General features: G+C 42.6%; 1 protein-coding gene across 2 annotated transcripts in view; it reads right to left on the bottom strand.

Annotated features, from left to right (window-relative positions):
• The window catches only part of PI4K2A (phosphatidylinositol 4-kinase type 2 alpha), a 40,842-nt gene extending 14,616 nt beyond the window's left edge, over positions 1-26,226 (bottom strand). Inside the window, exons 1-8 of one of the 2 annotated variants that reach the window (XM_049103633.1) lie at positions 25,684-26,226; positions 17,461-17,661; positions 12,540-12,671; positions 12,031-12,184; positions 5,846-5,907; positions 3,864-3,963; positions 3,048-3,181; positions 2,487-2,546 (exon numbers count right to left, since the gene is read on the bottom strand). In XM_049103633.1, coding sequence (XP_048959590.1) covers positions 2,487-2,546; positions 3,048-3,181; positions 3,864-3,963; positions 5,846-5,907; positions 12,031-12,184; positions 12,540-12,671; positions 17,461-17,661; positions 25,684-26,136 — 1,296 coding nt within the window. In that variant the 5' untranslated portion in view covers positions 26,137-26,226. The remainder of the gene's footprint in view (positions 1-2,486; positions 2,547-3,047; positions 3,182-3,863; positions 3,964-5,845; positions 5,908-12,030; positions 12,185-12,539; positions 12,672-17,460; positions 17,662-25,683) is intronic. The other variant, XM_025466817.3, reaches the window with a different exon arrangement.
• Positions 26,227-26,857: the final 631 nt, after the last annotated feature.

Raw genomic sequence — 26,857 nt, 5'->3', positions numbered from 1 at the left:
ATACGAAAAAACAGATATAAAGCAAGTGTGGCTAAGTGTAATAATTGGTGAATCAGGAAAAGATCCTACTCTTTACTGAGGTTTGAAATTTTTCAAATTAAAAAGTTGATGAAAAACTGATAGCAGGCACATAATGCGAAAGAATCAACACTGTCTTTGAACAGGCCATTTAAAGAGGCTTGACCTCAGACCCTACACTCTAACACCTGGTGTGAAGATTTTATGGTGAGCGACAACTTCTTTCCCCCAACTCTGTGTCTCTAGGAGCTCCTGACTCTTCCCCTCTGGCTCAGAGCCCTCACACAGGCACTCTGTGATGACAGCTGAGGCAGGTAAAGGATTGTGACCCCCTTTCCCTGTGGTGTGGCCGACCTCTGGAAGGCAAAAGCTCATTTTGCCACGGGATGTGACTGGTGAGCAAGTGAAGATGTGACTAATATACTGGCCTCCTACATGCTGAAAGGAGCTGGATGCTTATGAAACCTTATGGGGTCCAGAGGCAGCCACTCTAGGCTGTAAGAGGCCAAAAGGCTCTCAAAGGACATTAGGTGCACAAAACAGAAGAAAGAGAAAAACTGCACTTCCTCCTTTTTGCCACTCTAGACAACGGCCCTAACTGGAGCAGATGAAAGGAGGATGGCTAGGGTTGTGGGCAAGGGATGGAGTTGGGAAGGTTTGAGGGAAGAGAGTATACCACAGGCACAGAGGCACAGCCTACATAAACTTGAGAAGTTCATTCCTTTAGGCTGGGTTCCCTAATACCACAGTACATCAAGTGGCTTTTAAGGTTTCCAAAAATTCTGCCAGCTTAACTGTGCCCTTACACTACTTGGGAAATGTAGGAAGACCAAGTTACTGGTACGCAGGAAGCTCTAACTGCAGCTCTTAAAACCTCTATACATCCCATTTCCAAGGAAATATGGACTCAGTAACCCCAAGAGTTGCTCTCACCAGAAGCCTTTACCTAAATGGTAAGAAGACATAAATGCATAATTACAACTAGAAAGATCTTGTCCTTTAAAGATGTGACAAGCTGCCTTTTCTCTATACATAATCATAAAACAGCTAATGCTTATCGAGAATTTCAATCAAGCACTACTCCAAATCATTTATCTCATAATAACTCTATGGTGTAGGTGCTGTTATTACTCCCATGTTACCAATGGAGAAACTAAAGGAAGGAAAGACTAAGTAATTTCTCCAAGACCTCACAGCCAATAAGTGACAGAGCCAGGATTCAAACACAGGCACCAAGACCAGGGTGTGCCCCTTAACTGTTAGGCCATCCCATATCTCTTTATCTTTTTTTAAAAGATTTTATTTATTTATTTATTTATTTGACAGAGAGAGAGATAGAGAGAGAGAGAACATGCACACACACAAGCAGGGGGAGCGGCAAGCAGAGGGAGAGGGAGAAGCAGGCTCCTCGCTGAGCAGGAAGCCTGATGCAGAGCTCTTCACAACCTGAGCCAAAGGTAGACACCCAACTGACTGAGTCACCCAGGCGCCCCCATCCCAAATCTCTTTAAAGTGATAAGAACATCAGTGCCCTTTAAGAGTTTTAAAACGGCAGCCCCGGTGGCACAGGGGTTTAGCACCACCTGCAGCCCGGGGCGTGATCCTGGAGACCCTGGATCGAGTCCCACGTCGGGCTCTCTGTATGATGCCAGCTTCTCCCTCTGCCCTTTTTTTTTTTTTTAAATTTATTTATGATAGTCAGAGAGAGAGAGAGAGAGAGGTGCAGAGACATAAGCAGAGGGAGAAGCAGGCTCCATGCACCAGGAGCCAAACTGCTGCGCCACCCAGGGATCCCAAAAAAAGAGTTTTAAAACAATTTTTCAGGCATAGTCTTTACTAATTTGGAAGATCAGCAATGCCCTAGGGGTTTCCTTAGCTCTCTTTGAAGGTAAAATGGAGAGAGAAGAAATAATATGACTTATAACCATTACAAAAATTATAACCACAGCCAATATATATGAGTGCTAACTATGTACTATGTAGGTAATTGTTTTAACTAAACACTTGATATGCATTATCTTATGTAATCCTCTGGCCAGCTCTGCAAAGTGTTATTATTGTCACACTTTATAAACAAGGATACAGAGGCTCTTGCCCAAGATCGCAGAGCTTACAAGTAGTGAAGAGGTCTGACTCCAGAGGCTAGCTCTTAACCACCAAGGCATATGGCCTGCCTTGAACAACTTGAGGACAGTGGACCCTGGGTCAATTTACCAATGAACTACCCAACACCTGGCACAAAGCTGAGCACACAGTAAATCCTCACCAAGCACTGGATACCATGGAAGAGATGGGAAATTGGAAAGGGCTACCTTTCCTCTCCCATGTGCTAAGACAGAGTCATAAATAAGCATGGCATAAACTCAAAGGCTATATACAACACAAGCTTTACACATTTACTCAACACGAGCATACAACCCTCCCAGAGAGATCCCAAGAATGACACCAGGAGGAAGTCCCAGGCTTACCTGTCCCCGCATGACAGCAATCTGCTTGTGGAACTGGCCCCTGTCAAAACCAGGATCTTTCTGCAAAAGGGCAGGAGATGGAACCTGCATGAACCCCTCAGAATTCTTTTTCATTTTCTTCCCCCAAATAGAAACCTTCTAATAAAGAAAACTTACATAAGACTTACGAGGCTTAGTGAAGTTAACTACCACCCCAAGAACTGTTTCACAGACAGGGAAAGAGAGAACAAGTAAGTATCTTGTCCTAAGTCTCATTATTAACTCTAAAGAATTCCAGGCTCTAGTGCTCCATTTGAAAAGGGAGAGCTCTGCAGATACACCACAGCCCCATGACATGCAGGATAAACCCATGGTGATTCATCACAGATGTCAATTTTTTTCAAACCAACCCAAGCTAGGTCTTTGCTGTCCATATGTGGGAATCTTGCTTGCTCTTCATTGGCCAACACAAGTCAGAAGAGTGTTAGCCATTCTCTCTTGGCTTGTATCAGGACCCATTAGAAAAGCCATTAGAAATTCCTTCTTCCATATGGTTATAAGGTTGAGGATCCCAGGGCTAACCTTGAAGAGTTCATATAGGTCCTCCTCCAAGTCCTTGACAAAGTTAGGGTCCGATATCTTTGGAAGAATCAGATCTTTGATCTCCTGAGAGAACGGAACTTTTGCCTGGGGCAACCAGGCCCAGTAAAAGGGATCTGAAAAGAGGAAAAAACACAAAGCAAAGCTGCCCAGCTATGTCCTCCACCTTCAGAGCACTGCAAAAGGCAGAACACCCCTCTCACATGATATACAACAGGAAAGAAAATTACAAGGGCTGTTAACCCTATGGCTATAGAGTAATTGGAGGAATTAGGATTTAAACCTAGGACTGCCGAATCCTAGATCTCTTTCCAGACATGACATGACCTTCCAGTGACTTGCAAGGAGACACTGAAAAGACAGACTGATACTGCAAAGGAGTTAGTGACCCCCAACTTGTATTGCTCTCTTTTTCCAAGAGTTTCTCATTATAACAGGGCAGGGGCTGACTTCCAGGATGTCAACAAGGAATATAGAACACTAACAATGGCTTATATTTAGAAACCCAAATAGAATAAATTATAATAAGACAGTCCTCAGAAAGGAGAAATATGCAAACACAGATGAGAAAATTCAACTGTGTGCTTGTAATAGGAAAAATATAAGGTAAAAATGACAATAATAGCTTGTATTTTGCAGTACTTGCCATATGCCAGCTACTGTGCTAAATGCATGAGCTGCTTTATTCCATGAATTCTTAGAACAATCCTGTGGTAGAGTTATTATTATCTTCATTGCATAGATGAGAAACTGAGAGTGAGCAAGAAAAGAGCCAGACCACAGTGGTCTCAGACTTACATGCCCTCCAGGAGTCAGGATGTTTCAGGGGGAAAGCCAGACCATTGTCTATGGCAGCCACCTTGATAACTGGCTCCTTCACCACCACCCAGTCTGTGTCCTGAAGAGCAAGGAAAGACTAAATATCTAGAGTCTCACCTGTCTCATGCCCTTTAAAGTAGTAGCAAAGCACCCCACCTCAACCCCCTCAGGCACCAATCCTTATTCAACCTCTGAACTGGTTTTCATAGTTACCTAAACTTAGTATTTTTTTTTATTTTTTTATTTTTATTTTTATTTTTTTTTTAATTTTTTATTTATTTATGATAGTTACAGAGAGAGAGAGAGGCAGAGACACAGGCAGAGGGAGAAGCAGGCTCCATGCACCAGGAGCCCGACGTGGGACTCGATCCCGGGTCTCCAGGATCGCGCCCTGGGCCAAAGGCAGGCACCAAACCGCTGCGCCACCCAGGGATCCCAGTATTTTTTTTTTAAATTGGAGTTCAATTTGCCAACATATAGCATATCACCCAGTGCTCATCCCATCAAGTGCCCCCCCTCAGTGCCCGTCACCCAGTCACCTCAACCCTCCACCCACCTCCCTTTCACACTACCCCTTGTTCATTTCCCAGAGTTAGGAGTCTCTCATGTTCTGTCATTCTCACTGATATTTTAAACTTAGTACATTTATGGCACCTTGGCCTTGGCCTATTCAAGGTTCTAAGACTCCCTTATCTTAGAAAAGGTACACTTCCCCAGGAGTTGCCACAGTCCTTGGTAAGAAGGAAACTGACAATAACAAAGGTACCTCTAAGCCTTTCCTCCTAGGGAAAGGCAGTGAGAGTCCTGAGAGTATGAACAAGAAAAAGAAAAATCAAATTCAGCCAGCTAAGGTCCTTGACCAGATGCTACTTCACTGGTGACCATATTTTCCCATGACATGACGGAGCCATGGAAGGTAACAGCTGGTTGCTCTTGCACAAGAGAGTCTCTTGCCATTTCAGTGATAAGGGACAAGGTCAATTGCAAAGAGTGGGGCAGGGTACCCACGACAGTCTGCCACCCTCATGACTATATATTTGGCTCCATGCTTCAGGTTCACAGGTGCCATCACAGAAACAGGGGTATGGGTCAAGGATACCTGCATCAGAATCCCCTAGGATATCTTATTAAAAGTCTGGAATCCTGAGTTTTACCCTAGAGCTAGTGAGGGAAAGGCCTGAAGAATCTGTACTATTTTTAATAAGCTCTTCAGGTGATTCAGACATACAAAATTTGAGAACCACTATTAGAGAAGTAAAAACACTATGAGAATGTGTTAACTAACTTTACTGTGGTAAATACTTTGCAAAATATACATTAAAGTCACCACATTGCACATCTTAAAACTGCACACGGTTGTATGTCAATTATATTTAAATAAAGCAGGACAAAAAACACTCACTATAAATAAAAGTCAATCTCACTCTCCTATTCTAGGTAGCATTCCCACTAATTTTTTTAAATGTGCAGACTGAGCAGAAATACAGAAGCATGGTGGAGTACGCAAGCAATGAAAAAGTATGGAAAGCTGCAGGAACCAGCTTCTTCTAAACTGATATTCTGTGGAACTGTCTGTGGAACTATTAGGAGAAAAATATTCTTAAAAAGTTTAGAAATCACTGGGCCAAATAAAATTAAATAGGTTCATCTAATGAACTACTTTTCAGACCTTTACAATGGTACTATGCAAGTGTATCTCCAAGAAAGGCATAAAATATGTGATATAGCCCAAAGATATTTGAACTTTCCTTCATTCTATCTTTATTAACATCACTCAAGATATTGCTTAAAAAACAGATTGATAACTCTATCAAATATTAACTTATCAATTTTAAACACATGTGCTATCCTGATTCTCTTGAACCTATATTACCTAATCTCTGATTATTATGTTTCTGTATTATGCATACATACTACCTCATCCTTCATCCTCTTCTTCGAGACAGAGATCAACCACTTACCCGAGAGCTAGAACTATCCATTGGACAGTCATATTTAATCAGCCAGTTGTCATTGCCTCGATCTGTGAACAGAAACATGAAGTTAGGAAAAACTGGGGAAAAACATGTTTTTCCTAACATGAAGTTAGGAAAAACAGAAACATGAAGTTAGGAAAAACTGAAATTCACTTTCAGTATGAGGGATTTCATATTTTGGGCACTTGGACCTATCATTCTACTGAGAACTAGAAAAAACTGCTAAAAATTTTTTTTTAAATCTCTTGAAGGTACTGGAGATTTTAACAAGACCATTAAGAGTGTCTTAACGTGTCTTCCAGGTCCAACACTTCGGATTGCTTGCCAAGTACAGACATCTTCTTCTACATGGGATTTATATTAGCATCCAGGCCTCCAAATATTTCTACCATTTTTGATATAGAATATCTGACAATCAAAAATAACCAGATATAGGGACGCCTGGGTGGCTCAGTGGTTGAGAGTCTGCCTTTGGCTCAGGGCATGATCCCAGAGTCCCAGGATCGAGTCCCATATTGGGCTCCCTGCATGGAGCCTGCTTCTCCCTCTGCCTGTCTCTACCTCTTTCTGTGTCTCTCATGAATAAATAAATAAAATCAATCAATCAATCTATCTATCTATCTATCTATCTATCTATCTATACATACATACACACACACACATATATATATATAAACAGGTATATAAAGAGACACAATGACATAAATAAAAACAAAGAAAACATAAAAGTAAAATAAATCTACAGGGACTTCGAACAATGAAAATACAGACACTAAAATATGCAAGATAAAATCCTTAATATGTTTAAGAAGATAAAAGGCAAGATTAAGAATATTAGCAGAAAATAAGAATTCACAAAAAAGAATCAAATAGAAATTTAACAACTGAAAAATATGGTTACCAAATTGAGAACTTCATGGGCAGCCTGGGTGGTTCAGCGGTTTAGCGCCACCTTCAGCCCAGGGCATGATCCTGGAGACTCGGGATTGAGTCCCACATCAGGCTCCCTGCATGGCACCTGCTTCTCCCTGTGCCTGTCTCTCTGCCTGCCTCTCTCTCTCTCTCTCTGTCTCTCATGAATAAATAAGATCTTTAAAACAAAAACAAATTGAGAACTCCAATAGATGAGCTTAACAATAGATTGTGCCAAAGACAGAAGTAATGATCTGAAAGACAGTCACACACAAAAAAACCAGAATGAAGCACCCAGGAAAAAATGTGTTACTAACAACATGTGATTGGATTCTTAAGAAGGAATGAAGAAAAAAAAAATGAGCAGAAGTAATTATTTAAAGAGAGAATAGGGGGATCCCCGGGTGGCTCAGCGGTTTGGCGCCTGCCTTTGGCCCAGGGTGATCCTGGAGACCTGGGATTGAGTCCCACATCAGGTTCCCTGCATGGACCCTGCTTCTCCCTCTACCTGTGTCTCTGCCACCTCTCTCTCTGTGTCTCTCATGAATAATTAGATAAAATCTTTTTTTTTTTAATTTTTATTTATTTATGATAGTCACACAGAGAGAGAGGCAGAGACATAGGCAGAGGGAGAAGCAGGCTCCATGCACCGGGAGCCCGACGTGGGATTCGATCCCGGGTCTCCAGGATCGCGCCCTGGGCCAAAGGCAGGTGCCAAACCGCTGCGCCACCCAGGGATCCCAAATCTTAAAAAAAATAATAAAATAAAGAGAGAATAGGGATGCCTGGCTGCCTCATCAAAAGAGCCATGCTACTCTTGATCTTAGGATTGTGAGCTCTAGCCCTACAGTGGGTGTGGAGATTACTTAAGTAGATAACTTTTAAATAAATAAAATAAAGAGATAATAGCTGAGAATTTTCCAAAAGTGACAAAAGGTTTCAAACTATTGATTCAAGGAAAACTATGAATCCCTAATAGGATATATACAAAGAAAACTATACCAAGCGTATGGCAGTAAAAATTTTGAAAACCAACTACAGGGAAAATCTCAAAGGAGCTAGAGAAAAAGAGATTACCTTCAAAGAAACAATAATACAGGAAGAAATGACTGGGCATGGAGCCTGCTTGGGATTCTCTCTCCCCCTCTCCTTCTGTCCCCCGACCCTCACTCACATGCTCTCAAAAAAAAAAAAAAAAAAACCCAAAAAACAGACAGACTTCATCATGCAGAAATAGAAAATCTGAATAGATCTATAACCAGTAAGAAGATTGAATCTGTAATGAAAAATCTCCCAACCAATAGCCCTGGACCATCACTTCACTGATGAATTCTACCAAACACTTGAAGAAGAACTACCACCAATCCTCCTCAAACTTCTCAGAAGTTTGAGGAGGAGGGAACATTCTAAACTCATTCTATGAGAGCAGCCTTACTTTGACATCAATGCTAGACAAAGACACTACAAGAAAATGATAGACCAACATCCCTTATAAATAATGCTGCAAAAATCCTCAACAAAATACTAGCAAATGGAATTTAGCAGTATATTAAAAGGATTATGGGGTGCCTGGGTGCCTCAGTCAGTTAAGTGTCTGCCTTTGGCTCAGGTCATGATCGCAGAGTCTCAGGATCAAGCCCTTCATCAGGCTCCCTGCTCAGCTGGGAGTCTGCTTCTCCCTCTTCCTCTGCAACTCTCCTCCACTTGTGTTCTCTCTCAAATAAGTAAATAAAATCTTAAAAAAAAAAAAAAAAGGATTATATACCATGACCAAGTGGGATTTATTACTGCAAAGTAAATATGGTTCAACATATGAAAACTGATTAATGCGATATACCACATTAGCAGAATGAAGGGAAAAAACACACATGATCATCTCAATTGATGTAGAAAAAGCATTTGACAAAATTCAACATCCTTTTTTAAAAATTATTTATTTTTTTAGAGAGATAGTGCATGTGTGCAAGTGGAGGGGCAGAGGGAGAGGGAGAAAGACAATTTTAAGCAGGCTCCACACCCAGTGCAGAGCTGGAAGAGGAGCTCAATCTCACAACCCTGAAATCATGACCTGAGCCAAAACCAAGAGCTGGATGCATAACTAACTGAGCTACCCAGGTGCCCCTCAATATCCTTTCATAAGAACACTGGAATAGAAGGAAACTACCTCAACATAATAAAAGTCATATGTGAAAAACCCACAATAAACATCATACTCAATGGTGAAAGACCAAAAGCTTTTTCTCTAAGATCTAGAACAAGGCAAAAATGCCTGCTTTCAACATTTCTATTCAACATGTTACTGGAAGACCACAGCAGTTATGCAAGAAAAGGAAATAAAAGGCATCCAAGTTTGAAAGAAAGAGGTAAAATTATCTTTGGTTGCAGATGATATGGTTTTATATGTAGAAAACCCTAAAGATGCCATACAAAAAAAAAGAGAATAAACTCAGCAAAGCATCAGAATACAAAGTCAACGCACAAAAATAATTTTTATTTCTTTTTTTTTTAAGTTTTATTTATTTATTCATGATAGACATAGAGGCAGAGACACAGGCAGAGGGAGAAGCAGGCTCCATGCGGGAAGCCCGACGTGGGACTCGATCCCGGGACTCCAGGATCACGCCCTGGGCCAAAGGCAGGTGCCAACCCACTGAGCCACCCAGGGATCCCTAATTTTTATTTCTTTCGCTAACAACAAACAATCCAAAAAGCAAATTGAGAAAACAATTCCATTAGCATCAAAAAGCATAAAATCCTTAGGAATTAATTTAACCAAAGAGATAAAAGACTTGTAAATAAAAACTACATTGCTCAAAGAAATTAAAGACATAAATAAATGGAAAGACCTCCTATGTTCATAGACTAGAAGATTCAATATTGTTAAGATGTCAATACTACTCAAAGCTATCTACAGATTTAATGCAATTCCTATCAAAATCCCAATGATGTTTTTCATAGAAATAGAAAAACCCATCCTAAAATTCCTATGGAATCTCAAGGGACACCAAATAAACAAAACAATCCAGAAAGAGAAGAACAAAGCTGGAGGACTCATACTTTCTCCAAAACTTCCAAATTTATTATAAAACTATACTTACTACAGCGGTGCCTGGGTGGCTCAATCAGTTGGATGTCCAACTCTTGGTTTCAGCTCAGGATGTGATCTCGGGGTTGTGAGATTGAGCCCCATGTCAGGCTCTGTGCTGGGTATGGAGGCTGCTTAGGATTCTCTCTTCCCTTCTCCCTCTACCCCCACTGACTTACACACGAATGCACTCTCTCTCTCTTAAACAAAACTATACTTACTACAAAGCTATAGTAATCAAAATAGTGTGGTACTAGCATAAAGGCAGACATATAGATGAATGGAATACAATACATTCTAGACATAAACTTTTGCATATATGGTCAAATGGTTTTCAACAAGAGTGACAAGATACTTCAACAGGGAAAAGACAGTCTTCAACAGATGGTACTGGGAAAACTGGATATCCACATACAGAAAATGAAGTTGGACCCTTATCTCACACCATATACAAAAATGAACTCAAAACGGATCCATGACCTAAATCTAAGACTGAAAACTATGAAACTCTTAAGACAAAAACATAGGGCAAAAGCTTCATGGCATCCAATTTGGCAATAATTTCTTATCTATAACACCAAAGGTATAGACAATAAATAAAAAAATAGACAACCTGGACTTTATGAAAATTTTAAAAATTGCATCAGAAGATGCTATCAGGGCAGCCCCGGTGGCTTAGCGGTTTAGTGCCACCTTAGGCCTGGGGCGTGATCCTGGAGACTTGGGATCTGCATCGGGCTCCCTGAATGGAACCTGCTTCTCCCTCTGCCTGTGTCTCTGCCTCTCTTTCTCTCTGTGTCTCTCACGAATAAATAAATAAAATCTTTAAAAAAAAAAAAGAAGAAGAAGAAGAAGAATATGCTATCAACAGAATAAAAAGGCACCCCACAAAATGGGAGGAAATATTTGCAAATCATGTATTTGATAAGGAATATCCAGAATATGTAAAAAAAAAAAAGTCCTACAAATCAATAACAAAAGGAGTTGAAAAAACATTTCTCCAAAGATATGCAAATAGCCAAAAAGTACATGCAAAGATATTCACAACATCACTTAGGGAAATGCAAAACTACAATGAGAGATCACCTTATACCTATTAGGATAGCTATGATTGAAAAACAAAACAAAACCCAGAAAATAAGAAGTGGTGAGGAAAAGATGGAGAAATTGGAATCCCTGTGCACCATTGATGGGAATGTAAAATGATGCAACCACTGTGGAAAATAGTATGGCAGTCCCTCAAAAAACTAAACACAGGTCAATCATACTTTAATTAAAAAAAAATAAACAGAGACATCTGGGTGGCTCAGTCAGTTAAGCATCTGCCTTTGGCTCAGGTCATGATCTCAGTGGTCCTTGGATAGAGCCCTATGTCAGGCTCCCTACTCAGTGGGAAGTCTACTTCTCCCTCTCCCTTTGCCCCTCCCTCTGCTTATGCACATACGTGTACACTCTCTCTCTTTCTCAAATAAATTTAAAAATCCTAAAAAAATAAATTAAACAGAACTGCCGTATGACCCAACAATTCCACTTCTGGGTATATACTCAAAAGAAATGAAAGTAGTATCTCAAAGATATTTGTACACCCATGTTTATAGCAGCATTATTCGCCAAGAGCTAAAACATGGAAGCAACCCAAGTGTCCATCAACAGATAGATAAGCAAAATACAGCATATACATACAATGTATATTCAGCCTTAAAAATTAGGAAAGAAATTCTGATATATGCTGCAACATGAATGAAGGTTCAGAGCATATGCTAAGTGAAATAAGCCAGTCGTAAAATGACATACTGTATAAGCCCACTCATAAGAAGTACTTAAAGACAAAACTGTCTGGTGATAGGTCTTGCTACTATAAGTAACTAGGGATCAAGGACAAAAGTACTCTCCATGTTGCTTTGGAAGAGCCAATATATCTTCTGTCTGGGACCAGAAAAGAGACTAAGATAAAACGTTAGTTATTACTAGCTCTAGGACTCACTACCTCTGATAAACACACATGATATCCTGAATAAAGCTTGTCTTGGAAAAGTATTTTTGAGGCCCTTCTCACTTAGAAAACCCTCATCCCTAGAAGGCACTCTGGAGTAGAGTCTGGCAAGCTCCCAAGCCTCTGCATGCATGCTGCACAGCAGTCTAATACAGGCCCCAGGTGCCCATGGCTGCTTACCGGTGTTGCGGATGATGTAGTCCAGCACCACCAGCCGCTCGAACTGCAGCAGTAGCTGCCGGTTAGTGTTCTCAGGGAGAGGTTCTGCTTCAAAACGCCGCAGCCAGTAGTCTGCATCTTTGTAGCCTTCAACAAAGAGCTGGAATGAACCAACCTGCAGCCAAAGAGGAGGAATAAAGGTATTTCCCTATAGCTCAAGTCCAAAAAGCTCAGGAGTAAGCCAGGTGGCCCATAAAGCACTGTGGAGTTTATATCAGAAAAAAGTCATGAGTGATTGCCCATCCAAATTCAAGAACCCCACCTAAATGTGCCAGAGGAATAAAGTGAGAAAGTTAGGGACTCAGTTTCTGGAGAATTATTCCCCAAACCTTAGGCCTTCAGAAATGAGGAAGATAGGAGCCTCGAGGCAGGCTATCCACATGTTTATATGCAAGTGCCTTGTTTCAGCACTTGGATGGTTATGCCACCATACACCATCACCTTTACTAAGCCACACAGGTGTTTTTTACCTTTGGCGGTAGGCCGATGCGATTGAACCGCTGCCCAACCTTTGGCACTTTCTCTAACGCAAGCCGCTTGCCCCTGGACTTCACTCGGTCAATGGCACTATAGTTGAAGGTATCACTGGCCAGGTATACTACCTACAATGGAAAGAGAAGAAATACCTAGTTTATAGTCGAATACAAGGAACTATATTACTGTAGTGGTATAGAACAAATAAGTATGTTCTATACTTATTTGGGAATAGCTGGATGCTTATCAATACTGTTCCTCTCCAGGTCATACAGAAAGAATGCATTTCTGTCTTTCTAATATGACTAGTTCAGGCCAGTGGAATGCTGACAAAGTGATGTATGTATGTATCACTTCTGGGCCTGACCCCTAAAACCTCCCATGATCCTTAGTTCACACTCCCCAATCTGTGCAGCTGGAAACGAAGGGGTCTGAGATGGCAAAACCACATCATGGAGGGATCTCAGATCTCTTGTCACTACACGGAATGACAAGGGATCTAGGAGAACTGCCTAACTGGCATGAATCTACAGTGTGAGCAAGATCCATTAAACCACGGAGATTCAGGGGTTGTTATGGCAGCTAGCATGAATTCCCCTAATATTGCCACCTCCTGGTTCATTAAAAGAGTGCCCAATCCCTATTTTCTCTCCAGATTAAAAAAAAAAAAAAAAATCGCAATTTACTCTCTATCCTTTTATTTCTCTTATATTCTGTACTATGTGCAGTTATTCACTTTTTTAAAATAAGCATTAAAATGGGTTTTAATCTTTAGTGGATTGCTATATTTATGCATATCTACACAGACTGTATCTGGAATATTACAAAAGAAACTAGAACTAGCAGCTGCCTTTCAGGAAGGGTGGGAGAGAGGCTAAACTATTCTTCTCTGTTTACCCTACTGTGCTTTCTGATCTCTATACTAGATATGTGCATTGCCTATTCAAAAAAACATGTTTTAAAAAGATTTTATTTATTTGAGAGAGAAAGAGAGCACGAGTGAGTATGGCGAGTGCCTGTGAAGCAGGAAGCTATACATGGGGCTCAATCCCAGGATTCTGGGATCATGACCTGAGCCAAAAGCAGACGCTCAACAGACTGAGCCACCTTGGCAGCACTTCAAAAAACATTTTTTAGTGGGCCATCAATAACACTTGATTGGGGCGCCTGGGTGGCTCAGTTGATTAAGTATCCGACTCCTCATTTTGGCTCAGGTCATGATCTCAGGTTATGATCAAGCCCCATGGGGGCTTAAGATTCTCTCTCTCTCTCCCTCCCTCCCTCTTAAAAATAAATTACATTTGACTGTCAAATAGCAGTAATAAACTCTAATCCATATGTATGTCCATTATCACCCTTATCATATTGTCTTGTGATTATCCATTAATAGATCTAACCTCTCTTAAGACTAAAGAGATTAAAAAAAAAAAAAGACTAAAGAGATTTGGGGAAAAAGAGAACATCTTTTTTTATTTTTAAAAAAAATTTTTTTTTTAAGATTTTATTTATTTATGAGAGAGAGAGAGAGAGAGAGAAGCAGAGACATAGGCAGAGGGAGAAGCAGGCTCCATGCAGGGAACCCGACGTGGGACTTGATCCTGGGACTCCAGGATAATGCTCTGGACTGAAGGTGGTGCTAAACCTCTGAGCCACCAGGGCTGCCCCAAAAAGAGAACATCTTATTTTTATTCACATTAGGATCCTCAGTCCCTAACACAGTGCATGGCACATGTTCTTTTTTTTTTTTTTTTTTTACATATTCTTTATTTATTAAGTGAATGCATGAATGAGTTACAAGCTTCTTTTTTTTTTTTTTTTTAATTTTTATTTATTTATGATAGTCACAGAGAGAGAGAGAGAGAGGCAGAGACACAGGCAGAGGGAGAAGCAGGCTCCATGCATCGGGAGCCCGACGTGGGATTCGATCCCGGGTCTCCAGGATCGCGCCGTGGGCCAAAGGCAGGCGCCAAACTGCTGCGCCACCCAGGGATCCCCAACAAGCTTCTTTCAAAGATAGCAACAAATGAGTCTTAGCATATAAATTCCTAAAAATCAAATTTAAACGAAAATTCGTTCTTTTCAAAGCCTTGTAAAATTCGTTACAAATAACTAATTATTGTGCCTATGAATCTTAAAGAGGGGCAAAATCATTTCCTCCCTCCTATCCATCCATCTCTCCTCCAACGTTAACAAGAGTATCTATAATGGATGTGCAAGGTACTGTAGGTTGGCACTCTATGCCCAGAAAACACATGCATAGGAATTAAGGGGAAAAAAGGCTTTCCTAAGACTACATTACCGGTTTCCACAGTGAAAATCCTCACTCTCTCAAAGCAATAAACCACCTTTTTCCCCTCAATCAGGTTTTTTCTCAAGCGCTCTCTTTAACAACCCACTTTTTTCTCTATGACTAATGAAATTATCATAATCTGAAACCTCACAAGAACAGAGAGCTGAAACAAGCTATCAAATGAGACTTAGAGCCTTACTATTTGAAGCTCCATCATAACATGAGCCCCGTTCCCATAGTGACAGATGTTCTCATCAACTGGATAGAATCTTGTCACAAGGGTGAGGAGGTTGGGTGGGGAGAGACTTCCTCTCACTATTCTCTAGCAGCTGTAGGTTAAACTTGCAAAGTTCTGTCTCATCCCAGTCTCATGGAAGATGAGTATTTTTGTTACTGCTGACTTTGATGCAAAAGATCCTCAAGCCACATTAAGGTTCTCTAACAGCGAAAGAGGAAGACCAGAGATGGGGAAGAACAGGATTATATAAGTGACATTTCTATTATGATTAGAATTGTCATAAAAATACCATAGGCTGGGAATCCCTGGGTGGCTCAGTGGTTTAGCACCTGCCTTCAGCCCAGGGCATGATCCTAGAGTCCTGGGATCGAGTCCCACATCAGGCTCTCTGCTTGGAGCCTGCTTCTCCCTCTGCCTGTGTCTCTGCCTCTCTCTATCCTCTGTCTTTCATGAATAAATAAATCTTAAAAAAAAAATACCATAGGCTAAGACATATGGAGTGTTTCCATTGTGCAAAGGCACTGGGCTACGTGTTTTACATGGATTATCCTGTGTAATCTTAATAGCCACCCCATCAAGTAGGAACTATTTATATCCCTATTTTTATAGTGAGGAAACTGAGCAGGCAAGGCATGTGGGGGTGTCTTGACTTGCCAAGGGTCACCCAACAAAGAGCTACAGAGCCAGAATGTGGACTCAAGCCTTGATTCTTAGGCACTACACTCCAGAAGCACAGGCAGAGTAGGCAGAGCAGGCACAGGGCCAGGTGCAGACTGCTATTTACCCAGTAAAGAAAGGGAATAACAGTGATGAGCAAGGAGTAGTTAAAAGAATTTCTAGAGTCTAGGAGGAGCCTAATAGGAGGAATTCAGGTTAGGCAGGAGATCTCAGAGCTTTAATTATCATACAAGATATTCAAAGTGTGCTATTTAACTCTGTGTACAGAGAGAACTAAAGTATAAAGGGAAGGAATGAGTTGTATAAGACCAGGAAATGAACCAGATGTCAGTGGGAGCTATAAGCAAACACTCTCCTCATAGACCTGAGTTGGGGGATCACTAGGATTGTCCCTCACGGTTTGATATTCACTCACTGATTCAGCTGGCACTTACAGAATACTTACTATAAAAACAGTACTTTGCTTGGGGCACCTGGGAAGCACAGTTGGTTAAGTGTCCAACTCTTGATTTCAGCTCAGGTCATGATCTCAGGGTTGTGGGATCTCACTGAGCATGGAGCCTGCTTGGGATTCTCTCTCTCCCCCTCTGCTCCCCCTACCCTCCAACTCACATAGCTCTCTCTCTCAAAACAAAAACAGTAAACAAGCAAACAAAAAACCCCCCACAGTACTTTGCTAGATGCTGAGAATAAGAGGAAATTTCAAGAAATAGTACCAGACTTCTACAAACTTACAAACCAGTTGACTTATTGTTTGGAGTTTGGTAGCAAAAGAGTAGACAGTTAAACAACCACAACAATCAAAATTTCTTCTAAAACTCCATGGGAAAACAGAAAAAACAAGTTTGAAGGGAAGCTCTCATCTGCTGATCAGTATTTTTGCCCACAGAGTCTACTATCTAAACCTGCAAAGAAAACTTCAAAACCTCTTTAGTCTAATTCTCAGAGGATTAAGGCCCATAGCTATAAAAATGCTCCTGCAACCTTAGGGCATCAGATCAGAGTTCCACCTGAAGTTGTTACTCAATCTCAGGTGGGGGCTGCCTGGGTGGCTCAGTCAGTTAAGCAGCTACCTTCCACTTGTGTCATGATCCCGGGGCCTCACATAGGGTCTCCCTGCTCAGCAGAGAGCTGGCTTCCCCTCTCCCTCTGCCTGCCACTCCCCTGCTTGTGCTCTCACTTTCTGTTAAATAAAAAAAATAAAATCTTTTAAAAAATAAAATAAAATGAGAATTCCATGTCAGTTCCCTATACAGGTTCAAGCCAGACCTTTATCCTAACCCTCAGTCCCTCTTGGACTCCTCCTTGCAGACCTTACATAAGTGACTAGCTAACAGCTAGTCCATTCTAGATTTATCTAAACCATGGAATAGCTAAGAGAATGAGCTACAAAAGTAGCTACGTTTCTAACCAGCATGCAGTTACCTGGGATCAAAAGACCCAGGGAACTCGTAAATGTGCATCAGAGGATCAGCGAATTTCCTGAAACATATGCAAGAATTTTACGTGTATCTTTCTCAGAATGGTTTCTATCAGATGATCAAATCATGAGCCTAAACCAACCACCTCCTCCCCACAAAAGGTTCAGGACCCTAGACTTAGGACATACATAGCCCTCCCTGGACCTAATGGTCCCATTAACATGTAGCAGGACCTAGGCCCAGGAAAACTCTGGATAGGCAGTAAAGCTCCCTGAAGACAGGTCACTGACCTTTGTACGGGGTACAATGTTGAGTTCCAGTTTTTGGTCCACCAGACTGGCCCCTGCCTCTGAGAGATAGCCCTGGTTGAGGACAAGGCAGTCTCGGCCAAAGCAGCAGGGACAGCATAGCTTCTGCAGCCACTTGGTCCACTTAGGATTAAGGTGCCCATATGGCTCTTCGTTCTTGGGTTTGAAGACAGCAATGATCTTCTACACAGAAAAAAGAAAAATAGGATGTTAAAGGCAAATTGATTAAAGGAGGTCACAGACCAGGTCAGTAGGAATCTAGAAAGACATGAGAGGGCATAGGCAGACAATCCTAAAAGACAGACACTGATTTCTCCCCAGCGTGTAAGGGGAAGACACAGCTCATTTGCACAGCTAAGAGACCCACTGCCAGAAAGGGCTGTGGCCAAAGAAGATGCCACATCTAACACAAATGGTAAAACAGACTTAACACCATCAAACCCCAACCTCCAGGGTAAATTCATACAAACTGGTATTCTGCATCAATTAGGTAAAAACTCAAAATTAAGTATCAACTGATAGGAAATGAGTAAGGTATTATGGAATGAGGCTAAGAAAACTCCACCAGTGGTTGATTTCCTCTTATCAGTCTTACTATCCCACTCCCTGAGTGTTAACAAAACTTTCATATAAAAAGTTTAGGAATGACAAACTAAGAAAGCAACAGAAGGGAAAACTCAGAGCAGGAAAAAGAATCTGCCACCTGATTAGAATGGGGTTCTTTTAAGTAACTCTGAGAGGCAACAGATTAGAACCTGAGAGGCCACAAAGGTTAAAAACCATCTTCTCTGGCAGGTTGTAACTTAATCCTCAGAGGTCCTTGTAAATACGGGATGCTGCTGCAACCCCAAAACTACAGACCTCCCTCCTGGAGTCTCTTCCCCAGGCCAGGCTGCCCTCCACGGTTATTCACATTTGTCTCATTCCCTCCAGTCACCAAACTGGTACTTTCAAAGGAAGAAAAGTAAGTATGCTATCCAAGTGATTCATCTTTGTATCATATGATTCTCCTTCTCCCCTTACCCCACAGCCAACTCAAGCTAGTCTGGGTCATAAGACATTTTCCTGTGGGTGTCACTTCCTGACAGGCAGGTCACAGCAGAAAACATACGCCCATCTGCCTGCATTAAGTATGTACTCCTATTAGGAATTAGCTAGATGCAGGTCTCTAACAATAATTGGGTCCATCTTGAAACTAATTCTTTCAAGAAGCCTTGTAAGAATTTGAGATGACAAGAAAAATACAGAACTCTCCTCCTTCCATAGGAATCAATTTACTTTTAAACACAAACAACTTGGGACACCTGGGTGGCTCAGGGGTTGAGCATCTGCCTTCAGCAAAGGGCGCGACCCCAGGGTCCTGGGATCGAGTCCCGTATCAGGCTCCCCGCGGGAAGCCTGCTTCTCCCTCAGCCTGTGTCTCTACCTCTCTCTGTGTGTCTCATGAATAAACAAAATCTTTAAAAAAATAAATAAATAAACACAAACAATTTTACTGAATCACTGGGAAAGGTCAAATGCATATTCATATCCTAGGTCTTCAGAATTACCTTTTTATCCAAAATGTCTAGCAAAAGGTCTAAGTCAGCAATCTTTCTGGGCTCCAAGCCACACAGCAGCAGTAGCAAGGGGCTCCTATGACTCAGAGAATATCCGACGAGTCCATTCTAACTCTGGAAGTAGGTATAATCCACAGGACAGCTTGAGGCACGTCCCACAGCAGCCAGTTCACCTGAGGTACAATGTGGGGTTTGGCAGGCTGGTCCCCAGTGGGAGGAAGACCAAGACACTCCTATTAGCAAGGCTAAAAAATAACAGGTCTAGGCTTAAGTACTTGCATTAAAGAAAGAATAACCTGAAAGCCAAGATGACAGCCAAAGCCCCACTAACAGACTCACTTCTTAAACTTCTCCATTTCCTTCAGACATAAGGATAAACAGAAAGTATCTTGACGACTATGAAAGCATTAGTGATCATCGCTGCCTCAGTATCACACAGGGCTCATTAAATAATAATGTTTGGACAGGACACGTGGAGGGATGGTAGGGCGGGAAGGATGGAGGAACTGAAGGACATGAGGCAGAAAGGGAGTCAAAGGCCTTTCAGAACTAAGTGTGGCCTCAGTTCAATTCAATTCTGTTAACATGTGCTCAGTGCATCGTTTGTGTAAGATGACGTGTGAGCGCCGCAGGTGCCACAAAATACACGACACAGCCTCGGGTCTAATTTCCAAAGCTAATGTGAACTTCACATTTTCAGCTGTGTTCCTGCGTACTAAAGAATACTCTCCTACTTCACAGAAAATAAACTCTAGAACCACTCAAATCAGAAAGGCACTCACATTATTTGGTTGAGAAAGAAAATGTCTACTGCCTAATTTTTCTCATTCTCCTCTCTCTTCTTTACTTTCAGTTCCTTTCTTAAATTTAGGAGTAAGGTTTGGTTTGATGCCAATATTTTTCAAATACCTTTCCTTAACACCCACTTAGTAACCCTCCTTTAATAAAGAGGGTGATGTACAGAAAGTTTAAGCAGCAGCAGCCGCAATGGAGCTGCAGTGCAAAGACAACTTCCCGGGAAGCAAGAGGCCATTCACTGGCTGGTGTCAGAACCCACAACCAAATACTGGTACCTGGAACTCAAAGGGTTTTCTCTATCTTTCTGGCAGCCCCAAGGAGGACGGCATTGTGCTCTGCTAAAATTTAAGATAGTTCAAGCACATTGCTCATATTGCACAGTGAAAATACACAAAAATAACTTTTAATAAAAGTTTTTTTTTTTTTTTTTTTAATTTGGTAAGCATGAAGTTGATGATTCTCTAACATTTTGTCTTAAGATCTCTTTAAACTCGGGCAGCCCCGGTGGTGCAGTGGCTTAGCACAGTCTGCAGCCCGGGGTGTGATCCTGGAGACCCGGGATCGAGTCCCACGTCACACTCCCTCCCTGCATGGAGTCTGCGTCTCCCTCTGCCTGTGTCTCTGCCTCTCTCTCTCTCTGTGTCTCTCATGAATAAATAAATAAAAATAAAAAAAAATCTCTTTAAACTCTTAATTATTAAAGACCCCAAAACTTGTTTATGTGGGTAAAATCTTCATTTGCTATACTACAAATTAAAACTAAAATGTTAAGACTGTTAATTCACTTAATAAAAATAAACCTATTACATGTTAATATAAGTGATATATATTTTTATGAAAAATAACTATTTTCAAAACAACTTTTAGTGAAAAGGCAGTCACTGGTTTACATTTTTGCAAAACTCTCTAGTGTCTGGCTTATTAATAAAAGGCAACTAACTGTATTTTTATGGTTTTTTATGTCTTCTTAATATTCGATCTGTTTCGATATCACACATCATGTAGCCTCTGGAAATCTCCACTGTGCACTCATAGGAAGTGAGAATGAAAATGACAAATAGTCTTAAAATTGTTATTATTTTGACCTGTGCACCCTTAAATGGATTCCTACAGTCCTTCTGCCTCACTCTGAGAACTGCTGTATTCTGTATTATCAGCTGGACAGAAACAGCACTCCTATTTAGGGAGAGAAGCCTTATTTACATATTAACTCTTAGAAAAGAGAGGGATGGGCTACTCCAAATATATGAAACTCTGAAAGAAGGTGGGATCCAAATAGAACGCACTGGAAGAGATTAAGCCTGTATTTATTTTCCTATCAACTGCCATTGACCCGACCTGCCTCATCCATTACAACTGGTGGCCTGGGACAGGTCCCTGTAATAGTAACGATGCTTAAAAAACCTCAAGAACTAAAACAAAAACAAACAAAAAACACACAAAAAAAACCACCTCAAGAACTACATCTAAATATGATGTACAGGGGATCCCTGGGTGGCTCAGCAGTTTAGCACCTGCCTTCGGCCCAGGACATGATCCTAGAGGCCTGGGATCAAGTCCCGCATTGGGCTCCCTGCATTGAACCTGCTTCTCCCTCTGCCTGTCTGTGTGTGTGTGTGTGTGTGTGTGTGTCTCATGAATAAATAAAATCAATCAATCAATCAATATGATATACAAACTTGACAGCCTCTTAACACTTTAGTAAAAAAATGTTATTCTGGGGGCTCCTGGGTGGCTCAGTTAAGCATCTGTTTTCCAATTAGGTGGTAATCTCAGGGTCCTAGGATACAGCCCTACTTAGGGCTTCCTGCTCAGTAGGGAGCCTGCTTCTCCCTCTCCCTCTGTGCTTGCCTGCGTGCATGCTTTCTCTCTCAAATAAATAAAATCTTTAAAAAAAGTATTCTATTTGAGATCTTTATTCTTTATTGGGCTATCAGTGTTGCTCTCAGCCATGTGTAAGGATATCAGAACTTCTTGGGAGGGCACAGGTAGTTGGAAGAAGCACACTCAATAACATAATTTTATATTTGAAAAAAGAAAAAAAAAAAAACAAAACCTGTACCATTGTCATGACAAGGTCTTGATGGATAAGTGTTTTTAAAAGATTGAAAATTGGACTGCCCAGGTGGCTCAGCGATCTAACGCTGCCTTCAGCCCAGGGCGTGATCCTGGAGACCCAGGATCGAGTCCCACTTCAGGCTCCCTGCATGAAGCCTGTTTCTCCCTCTGCCTGTGTCTCTGCCTCTCTCTCTCTCTCTCTCTCTCTGTCTCTCTGTCTCTCATGAATAAATAAAATCTTTAAAAAAAAAATTGAGGGGGATCCCTGGGTGGCGCAGCGGTTTAGCGCCTGCCTTTGGCCCAGGGCGCGATCCTGGAGACCCGGGATCGAATCCCACGTCAGGCTCCCGGTGCGTGGAGCCTGCTTCTCCCTCTGCCTGTGTCTCTGCCTCTCTCCTCTCTCTCTCTGTGTGCCTATCATAAATAAATAAAAATTTAAAAAAAAAAAAAATAAATATTTAAAAAAAAAAAAATTGAAAATTACTGATACAAGGCCTCGTTCCTAGAACACGTGAGCAGTATCTGCAAAATTTTGAAGCAAATACCAGTTAGCATTATCTAATGAATTACCATTCTCAGATGATCATAAAATCATCTTCTCACAATTCTACAAATTTGCTTTACTCAATGCCATGTATCCAAGAAAGCCTAACCCAGAGGTCAGTGGGCATTAACTTAAGAGGAAAAAAAAAAATTTAAGATAGTGGGGCAGAGTGGTTTTTAAACTCTGAGCTCCTGCTAAGCACCAGGAACTATGCCAGGGGCTTTCATGTGTGATATCGCATTTAATCTTCTTAATAAACTAGTGAATCACATGCTATTCTATGATTCTTGGCAATATGAACATATAGTATTACTAGCCTCACAAATCAGAAAATGCTCAAAAAATATTTTCATAGGTGATTGAGCGTAAGACCAGAAAGCACAAGAATGCAAGTGAGGAGGATAACATGAGCACTCTCTACCATGCCTTCTGATCTAGCATTTTCCATCTTACTTTTCTAGGTCCCCACTTGCTTGCCTTGAGGGAGAAACCATCCTAAATTGGGAAATGAAATCAGGGCCATTATCTTTAAGAACCTTCTAGCCTTTCTAGCTCCAAAAGCAGCTATGGCAGAAACTGCTGGTTCCCCCAATCTCTGTTGCCTCTTCTTCCTTGGACACAGGACTCTGCATTTAGTGGGGCCCAATTAAGACTACGGTTACCAGTCACTACTGCAGTTAAGTTCTGAATGACGGGATGCAAAAAAGGGTCTGGTGCAACTTCTAAGAAATGTCTTAATGGAAGAGGGCATACTCTCCCTCTCCTTTCTTTCTTTCTTTCTTTCTTCCAACTGGCTAAAAAACACACAAGATGTCTACAGTCTGAGTAGCCATCCTGGATCATAAAGTGGAAGCCACATGCTAGGGATGGCTCATCAGCCTGCGGAAGGACACACATTGTTCATAATGCCATGCCAGCCTTGAACAGCCTAGAGGTTTTTTCTGAGAGTTAAATGTACTTATTCAAGCCATTATTGTTTTAAATTTTCTGCCACACATAGACAAGTTTAATCCTAACCAATATGGTAGATGAAAAGAGAAAGCAGAAATTCAGATGACTCTCTTTGAGGCAGCACAGCATAGTGTGAGGAATATGAATTCTGGAGCCAGTAGGCCTGGGTCTGAATCCTGCCTCCTTAGCTTACTGCTAGACCCTAAGCAAATTAGTTATACTGTGTGCCTTAATTTCAATATTTGTGAGGAGAATAATAGTACCTACTTCCAAGAGTGTTATAAGTGCTAAGTGATTATTATTTGTAAAGCACTTAAAACAGTACCTAGCAGATAGTAAGTGCTATCTGTGTATTTGTTAAATAAAATAAACAAACATATTTGGAGCAGGGCCAAGGATGACATGACCAACTACAGTGAGCCTGTGGTCCACTATAATCCACCACAGCATTTAGGAAGTGGTCCTCTGCTGTGAGCCACATTTTCCTCAGTGGGAGGAAGATGGTTATATTAAAAGTTTTGTCAGGGCATATGTATTTTGACTTCCTCTCTAAGAAAGGACAGTGACCAGAAAAATTTATACCCTGTGATCCTGCAAACCACCAAGAAACATACCTGTAGTCTGTCATTCTCTGAAGCCTATGCACAGAGGTGGTAGTACTTTACCTGCCAGGTAAAGGTGAAAGATCTTATTGCTTCTACCTGTCAGAACACCAGATCACTTCTCAGCTGACCTGACACACTTCCACAAAGCTTTAACAGAGTCATGAAGGAAAAATAAAACCCTTCCCCCTGTTACTATACCTATCAAAGATAATTAGCCCCTTCTTACATCAGCCAATAAGCTTTAAAAAAAAAAAAAGTAAGGTAAAATTAACAACAACAACAAAAACCACTTATTTAAAAGACAAAGTATCTTGCTAACATTTAGACCTCAGGACACCCACTCTTCTTTTCTTCTAGAAGTAATGGTTCCCCTTTGAGCTTTCAATTTAACTCACTGCTCCCTTATTCGAGGGGCTTGGAAAGACTTATTATTCCCAAAGTTTTCCTCAATTTATGTTAAATGAGCTGATAGAATTGCTTTCTGGTTCTTGATGATTTAGGGACAACAACATCTGGGAGAACGACCAGATCATTCAATAAACCTCCCCAAGGGCTACAAGTCAGACCATCCGGGCCACTTGTCACTCCTATAAGAACAGACCACCACCCATCTAAAGTGTTCCCACGGGGGAGACGCAGGGAAAATTTTTGCGGGAGATAGGACAACCATTATTTTAGTGAGTATATAACAATAGTATATTTTCCCAAAAAAACATTCTGGCCCATCCGAGATCTGAGAGGAAAAATCAGTATTTTTTGACCGACTGATATTCCAATGATACCTCTGGTTTGATATAAACGCCCTGAATTCATCTGCAGCTATCGAAAGAATAAAGTCACCTCTCAGCTGCCCCAGTCACCCCATGTCCCATCCCAACCCATCTCATCCCCGTCCCCCTTTATACACACACAGGGTACAAAATAAAGGTCAGCAAACATTTTTGCCTTAGCTTAAAAAAAGCAAACTGCTGATAGTCCTGGGAGAGAAATGAAAAGTAAAATGTAGCAGCTAGTCCTCGGTTTCTAAAACTCCACACTCTTTACTGAGAAACCATAAAAAAGAACTTGAACAATTTCCCAGAAGTGAGCAATAACCAGGACAGATGAAACCGGTTTAAGTCCACCTACTCCATCACCGACGTCTGCCAGTAAGAGCTCTGGGACGGCGGGAACATCCCCACAACACAGAAGGCTGGCACCGAACCCTCAGAGCCCTTGATGCATCACCCGTCCTCCTCGGTGAACAGCGACAACGCTGGTTCGGTCCAAAAAGAAGAAATGGACCCAAAGCTCAAATCTGTAGGACAACGGCCGCACAGCAGACTCCGCAGTTTAAAGCTAAGGAACCTACTAGAAAGCAGCACGTCCCCGCGCGTGTCCCGGCGACAGGCCGATTGCCCCACCACACCGCTGGGCCCCTCCTCGCCCGTATCTGGTCAATTTCCTCTTTTCATTCTCCGCTCACTCCTCCCCCACCAAATAGGTCCTGATTTATTTCTTCGGTTCGCAGACTTCTCCATCTCCAGTCCTCAGGGGCATTCCAACATCTTGCCAGGGGGCTCTGCACTGAGAAGTTGCTCCCTTCGTAGCCTTTCACCCCCCCCTGCCTCCGGCTGTGCGAAGCGCCTAACTCCCCGGACAGGCCCGCCCTCCCCAGAGGCTGCGGCGGCGGCCTCCGCCCCACTCTCACCCCCTGGGGGTCCTTGACGAAGTAGCTTCCGCTGGAGCCCTGGTAGATACGCTCGGGGAAGATGCAGCGTTCGATGGCCAGCTCGGCCAGCCGCACCACAGCCTCGAACTCGGGGTCCTCCGGGAACTCGTTCCGCTCGCGGTGGGCCTGCGCGGCGTGCGCCGCCGCCGCCGCCTGGGCGGCCAGCGCCTGGGCCTGCGCCGCCACGGTCTGGGTCTGGCCCTGGGCCGCCGCGCCCCGAGCCCGATCCAGCAGTGGCTGCCGCTCCCGGTCGTGGCCTGGCGAGCCCGGTGGAGAGGGGGCCGGGCCGGCCGCCGCCGCCGCCGCCGCCGCCGCCGCCACTCGGACCGCGCCCCCCGGCACCTGCGGAAAGTGAGAGCCCGAGCAGGACGGGAAGGTGTAGTCCGGGGGTTGGGCCCGCTCGGGGGACACCAGTGGGCTCGTTTCGTCCATCCCTCAGGCGGCCGGCTCCGGGGCCCGGTGAGCTCCACACAGCTGAGCTCCCGGCCGGGACCAATCCGCGACACCCCCAACCCCCGCCTGGCCAACCAGGTCGTGGCGCCTCGCTGGCCCCGCCCCCCCCCCAGCCTGTTTACTTGGCGACGAGTAGGCACGACCCCTCGCGCGCGAACGGTAGCCAATCAGAACCGGCGTCTACGTAATCGCGCCCTCCGCAATTTTCGCCCGTCACCGTCTGTGAAGACTGCGCATGCTCCATGCTCCAGGAGCCAAACCTGGGTCAGACACGCCCCCTGCTCTCAGCAGCCCTGCCTCTCGCTCAGCTTCCGATTGCTGACCTGTCCTCCGGTGCTTTCAGTGAAGCAGCCTGCCCAATCAGTCAGTCGTTTGTTGAACGCCTGCCAGGAGCCAGCCGGCTCTGAAACTGCAGAAATCTAATCTTTGTATTTGCATTCATGCAATCATGCACCCAATCCTAAAATATTTATCGAACACCTACTATGTTCTTAAGTGCTAGAGACAAAAATAAAACAAAGAAACAAAAACCCCTGATCTACCTAAATAAAAAGGTTTTAAAAAATTACCACTATAGGGGCACCTGCGTGGCTCAATGGTTGAGCGTCGGCCTTTGGCTCAGGTCACTAACCCCGGGGTCCTGCGATCTAGTCCCACATCAGGCTCCCCGTAGGGAGTCTGCTTCTCCCTCTGCCTGTGT

This window comes from Canis lupus, chromosome 28, assembly GCF_003254725.2.
Source record: "Canis lupus dingo isolate Sandy chromosome 28, ASM325472v2, whole genome shotgun sequence".
In the NCBI taxonomy this organism is placed as follows: Eukaryota; Metazoa; Chordata; class Mammalia; order Carnivora; family Canidae; genus Canis; species Canis lupus.
This window is presented reverse-complemented; position numbering and strand designations above follow the sequence as displayed.